The sequence below is a fragment of the Pygoscelis adeliae genome, unplaced genomic scaffold (genome assembly GCF_000699105.1).
Source record: "Pygoscelis adeliae isolate BGI_AS28 unplaced genomic scaffold, ASM69910v1 Scaffold973, whole genome shotgun sequence".
In the NCBI taxonomy this organism is placed as follows: Eukaryota; Metazoa; Chordata; class Aves; order Sphenisciformes; family Spheniscidae; genus Pygoscelis; species Pygoscelis adeliae.
Window position 1 is genome coordinate 7,997 of NW_008824427.1, and position 5,617 is coordinate 13,613.

General features: G+C 55.0%; 1 protein-coding gene across 1 annotated transcript in view; it reads left to right on the top strand.

The window, feature by feature from the left end:
* The window catches only part of SLC11A2 (solute carrier family 11 (proton-coupled divalent metal ion transporter), member 2), an 11,779-nt gene that overhangs the window by 1,332 nt on the left and 4,830 nt on the right, over nucleotides 1-5,617 (top strand). The window contains exons 2-8 of the mRNA XM_009320929.1: nucleotides 1,385-1,527; nucleotides 2,276-2,401; nucleotides 2,772-2,891; nucleotides 3,999-4,105; nucleotides 4,790-4,860; nucleotides 4,944-5,011; nucleotides 5,419-5,574. Of these exons, the coding sequence (XP_009319204.1) occupies nucleotides 1,385-1,527; nucleotides 2,276-2,401; nucleotides 2,772-2,891; nucleotides 3,999-4,105; nucleotides 4,790-4,860; nucleotides 4,944-5,011; nucleotides 5,419-5,574 (791 nt within the window). The remainder of the gene's footprint in view (nucleotides 1-1,384; nucleotides 1,528-2,275; nucleotides 2,402-2,771; nucleotides 2,892-3,998; nucleotides 4,106-4,789; nucleotides 4,861-4,943; nucleotides 5,012-5,418; nucleotides 5,575-5,617) is intronic.

A 5,617-nucleotide genomic window follows, 5' to 3' on the forward strand; every position in this document is an offset into this window, starting at 1 on the left:
CCTTCCCATGTCCACTGATGTAGTCACTCCGTCACAGAAGGCCACTAGGTCGGTCAGGCAGGACTTGCCCTTGGTGAAGCCGTGCTGGCTGTCTTGAATCACCTGCCTGTCCTCCACGTGCCTCAGCATGGCTTCCAGGAGGGTCTGTCCCGTGATCTTCCCAGGCACAGAGGTGAGGCTGGCCGGCCTGTAGTTCCCCGGGTCTTCCTTTTTTCCCTTATCATAGCGGACACAGACCCTGACACTTTTGAGATGACCCTGGCGAGAGATTTACAGTTCCCAGGGCTCGCTCAGCCTTGCTTAACTAGATGAACGAGCCCGTCCTGTGCAGACCGATCTCTCGCCTGCCCGCGCACACACAGGTAGCTCTAAATCCATTATGTAAACGGGTCCGCGGCAGGGCAAGCAGCCCTGCCAGGAATTCGGGAGGCAGGGAAAAAGGAGGAGCAATCATCTTCAGTTTACTCTGATGATGCAACAGGGAACCTGGTAAAAGAGCTGGCCTTGTTTTTAGCCCTCCTCTTACAAAGGCTGGGCGCTCGGGACACATGCTGCTCTTCGCCTCGGAGCAAAATGCCACGTAGGGAGAGCAAGAGTGAGTATTGGCTCGGTGCGGGAGAAGGGGCTGTTTGCTGAAGGTGGGCAGGGGAGGAATCGGGTGTTTATCACAAGTCTTAACACGTCATCTGCGGGAATGTGCATTTTCGCTGCCGGAGTAACCCTGCACACCTTCCTCACAAGTTAAATTTAGAAATTGTCCTGAAAATTCATCAAGGCTGGCTCTCCCGCCTGCCCCTCACGCTCTAGGAGAAGGGAAAATTGTCAGGCAGTCTCCTGGCTGTCACTGGCTTCCAAACAAGTGCTGCATTGTGTGTTCCCTGGGTAGGAACGGGATTCCGCAGGACAGCAGGGTCCTTCCAGGACTAAACTTCTCGCAGATGGTCTGCTCGGCCAGGAGACTTTGGGGTAATGCTCTCTGTAAGGGTGCAGAAATAGCCACGGGTTTCTCTTGGATCTGGCTTGTTCGGTCCCAGTTAATCATTACGGTAACACTGCGGGGCTGCCATTACATCACACCCTGCCCCGTGACGGCTTTTTTTAAACTAATCTGAATAAATAAACTGCCGGCTAGCTGGCCTCCTCTCACCGTGTGGGAGAGGGAGAGTCCAGGCACGGCGGTGTGGTCTCCTAGGGTGGCTTTACGGCAGTACCTATTATTTTCATCTGGTCGTCTCTTAACAGCCTCGTTAGCATTAGCTGTGAGGGCAGAACAATTCTCACTTTGCTCTACCTGTGGGTCTTGCCCGGCCTCTGCCAGGTTTTTCTGTGGTTCCAGGGACCCTCACTCACTCCTTCCTTTTCTGCTTCTCTTTCACCCCTCCAGAAGATGCCTCTGGGGAGCACGGGGAGGTCGTCAGCACGATTTCCAGCAGCATGAACCCTCTGCAGCCGCCGGACGACGCCTCCTCGGAGGAGCCTTTTACCACCTACTTTGACAGCAAGATCCCGATTCCCGAAGATGAAACGGTGAGTGCGGCTGGGCCCTCCTCCGCTCGCTCCCATAGGAAAATCGGATCGGAAAAATCCGCCAGCGCTTGGTACCCGCGTGAGCCGTTCCCTCGGGTGCCGGTTCCCCTTCTTGCCTGGGCTGGGAAGGGTAGCCGGGCTGCTGGATGGGGATCTGGGGGAGAAGGGGGTGCGGGATCTCCCGTGCCTGCTGTGGAGTTAATGAACCATCGCTCAGGATTCGTCTCCTGCAAAGCTCCCAGCAGCGAGACCTGCTAAAGAGCAGAGACAGGTCTTGTTTGTGGCCCCAGGGGAGGGGAGGACCTTGGCTCTTTGTTCCCTTATCAAGGAAGGCTTCGCTGGCTTTTGCAACAGCATCGGCCCCTTTGCGGCGGGGGGGCGGGGGGGGGATGTGGGTTCGCCCTTTTGATTAAGCAGCAAGGCAGGATTTTCGGCCGCAGGCACAGGAGGATTCACCTCCCGCCCAAGAGCGTGTCCTTGGCTGTCCCAGAGTCTGGCCCTAAACTCTTTCGACTAGGACTGGAGATGGCTGGAGAGTTTAGGACTGGATTAAAGAACAGACTGATCTTACCAGCGCCGCTTTCTGTTGTGGCAGCGACGAAATTAAAATCAAACCCTGTCTGTCCCTTGTCGTTTTTTATGTCTGACAGCTGGGGTGGTTCGTGGGGACGACGCGTCCCCTGCGTTAGGAGAGGGCTCCGCTGCGGGGCTGGATTCTGATGTCTTGATCCTCTCTCCCCTTCAATAGCACTCCTGCTTTAGTTTCCGCAAGCTCTGGGCTTTCACGGGGCCGGGCTTTCTGATGAGCATTGCCTACCTGGATCCGGGCAACATCGAGTCGGATTTACAGTCCGGGGCTGTCGCGGGATTTAAGGTCAGTGCAGAAACCTACACATTAAGTGCTGTAAGTTGTGCAAACCACGTACCCGTCCGCGTTTTAGGGCAGGAGTACTGGTAGCGCTGCTGTTGCTGCTGAGCTGAAAACACCCCGGAGAAGGAGAAGGGGAGAGTGAAGGCGCTCTCGTATGCCCTCTCCAGCAGTGACTCCTGGCTTTATATGCATGTGGGTCCTTCCTGTGCCAGCTCCGGGCACGTAAATGTGTCAGTAATGTGTATTTTAAAAGGCCTGTGATTCCTAAAGGTGCATGCGGGGCGCGGGCGTCCTAGGGGACCCGGGACCTTGTTCGCGGCCGTTGTTTCTTGCTGCCCCAGGGCACCCACTCCTGCCTTCGTGTCTCCCTCAGCTGCTCTGGGTCCTGATGCTGGCGACGATCATCGGGCTGCTCCTGCAGCGGCTGGCCGCGAGGCTGGGGGTGGTGACGGGGCTGCACCTCGCCGAAGTGTGCAACCGGCAGTACCAGAAGGTGGGTGACCTCCCGGTCCTCGGCGGTATGGAGGGGCTCTTCGGGTAGGGCCGCAGGCCTGGGTCGGCGTGGCTCTCTCACCCGGGGCTGGCGGGTCTCACGGGACTCGTGAAGTGTCACGGCTGCCCGTTAAGTGCCAAATCCTCCTCAGGAGAAAGTGTTCCGGTTGCCAAAATACCTTTTCATCGCCACACCTTGCTTTACTGTCCAAGAAGCTGGGGGGTTAAGTTGATTTCTTCTGGTTTGGCTCACAGCTGGAAGAAAGGCAGGTTTAGAGGAAGATTTTTAATCGCGGCCCTATCGTAGCAGCAGCGAAGGGCTCGTTAAGAACCTGGGCTGTTGGGGGAGCAGATGGGGGACGCTTCAGGTCCCCGTGGTGTCTTCCCCATCTTGGAAAAAGGAAAGCACGAGGAGGGGAGGTGGGGTGAATGTCCTGGCATTTGCCAGTGATTTGCAAAGTCATGAATAAAACCCAGGATTTCAGCTTCTCTGTTGGGACTGCTGCCTCCCGAAGCTGAAATACTTGTCGCTTAAATAAGCTCCAGGAATCACGAGGAAAGAAATGGCCCTTTAGAACAAGGCCATTCCGTGGCTGTAACAGAATTTCCCTGCTTAAGAAATCTTCACGGCTTGCGCAAGAAAGGGCTCTGCGTCTCGTTCAGCTGGAGATGAGTGAGGCTGTGCCTTGGGAAAGGGCCGTGGGGAAGTCGGTGACCTCCCCAGCTCGGTGCAGTTTGATGTTTCTCATCCAACACCTGAGACTTTGTCATTGGTCTGACCACGTGAAATATTGTCTGATGCTCATTTCCAGCGCCTCAGTACACGGAAACGTCCGGTTTCGCTCTTGCAAGGAGCGAAATCTATTGAGACGAGTAATTTAGATTATATAAGTGACCTGGGAACCCCCAGGTAACCTGGATTTCTGCTCTGCACCAGCCATAAAATGGCAATCGCCGACGTGTTTTCCACACCCACGGCCGTAGCAAGGCAGGGAAAAGAGAGCGTTCCTGAGCGCTTGATCGCCACAGCCCCGTGCTCATCTAGGAAATGAAAGGGAGAAGGGGTTTTCCCTCTTCCTAACGGCTTTGGATCTTTCTGTACCTCTAGGTTCCTCGGATTATCCTGTGGCTGATGGTCGAACTCGCCATCATTGGATCGGACATGCAAGAAGTCATCGGCTCGGCGATTGCTATTAACCTCCTGTCCGTGGGGAAGTGAGTTGGGTTTGTCGTCAGAGGGCGGCGGGAAATGAGTGCTCGCCTCGGGGCTTAAGAAAGTGGCGCTGTGTGTGCCAAAAGGGACTCGTTTCTTTCCTATAGATCTTCCGAAATAAGCTCTTTGCGGAGGGTGATTCACCCAAGCTGTGCTAGCGCCCTGTCGTAGATGACTCAGCCTCTGGTGGCTGTTTCTTTTTTTCGGCTATAAGGAGAACTGTGTGTTCTGGCTTTTATTTTAGCTGTAACCGATACACGCCCAAACTTGGGCTGCAGCTTTCCGGGGAGATCTTATATTCCTAATAAAGGACTACCAGAAAGATGTCCTTTTCGGCCAGGAAGATCGGAAATGCGAATGTAACGGGAAGCTACGCTTTTGTACCAAGTAGCTATTAAAGTCTCGCTCACTCCTGTCGTTCTCAGCGTGGACACGGGATTTGCTCTCGAGGTGCAGGGAGAGAGCTCTTATCTGAGCTGTCTGTGCAGGAAACAAACCTGCGGTCCCTTGCCCTGTGCAGCCAAACGTCTTGTCAGACTGCAAACAAACCCTTGGGCAATGCGGTTCCATCCCCAAGCAAGTGCCCTAAATAAAAAGAGGTTTTGGACTCTGAAGCGTTATTGTGGCTGGCGGAGGAGGTCGAAGTGTTTTGTAAGCTGATGTCTGCTCTTGCCCGTCCCTCGCAGGATCCCGCTGTGGGGCGGCGTGCTCATCACCATTGCTGACACGTTCGTGTTTCTCTTCCTGGACAAATATGGTAATTTCTCCTCCTGAATTCCGGAAACTAAATCTGAGATTCAGCTTTTCTCAGTTTGCTGATGGTCCTTTTTTTCCTCGCAGGCTTGCGAAAACTGGAAGCGTTCTTTGGTTTTCTGATTACCATCATGGCTCTAACGTTTGGATACGAGGTACCTTCGCCATCTCTCTCTCTGCCTTTCCACCGGAGCTGTTTGGTGACACGTTCCCTCTCCCCCCACCACTACTCCTGTGCCCGACCACCAAAACAGGGGGGGTGGACACTTAAAATCAAGACCGGTTGAAGCTGGGTCTGTGTTTGCGACGTGTGGCCATCGTCCGGCTCATACCCTGGCCTGCAGCGCGGGCTGTGTTGAACACTGCCTCTCCCATGCGGGGACCGGCACGTGCTGCTCAGCGCAGCGTCCCCGGTTTTATTACACAGCGGATGACAGCACGTTGTGGTTTTGCATTTTACCAACACGGCCACGTTTTGGCTTTCGGGTATCTTCAAACAGGCAGCCCCGGCAGCTGCACGTCACGCTACAAACACCCGTGTTTCTTCTGTCTCTGTGCCCAGTATATCACAGTAAAACCCGACCAGGAGAAGCTGCTAAAAGGGCTGTTCATCCCGTACTGCCAGAACTGCGGCACGCCCCAGCTGGAGCAAGCCGTGGGAATCGTGGGCGCTGTTATCATGCCGCACAACATGTACCTGCACTCTGCCTTGGTCAAGGTAAGCGGCTGCGCTGGTTAACCTAGGCAGCACGCACGGGGGG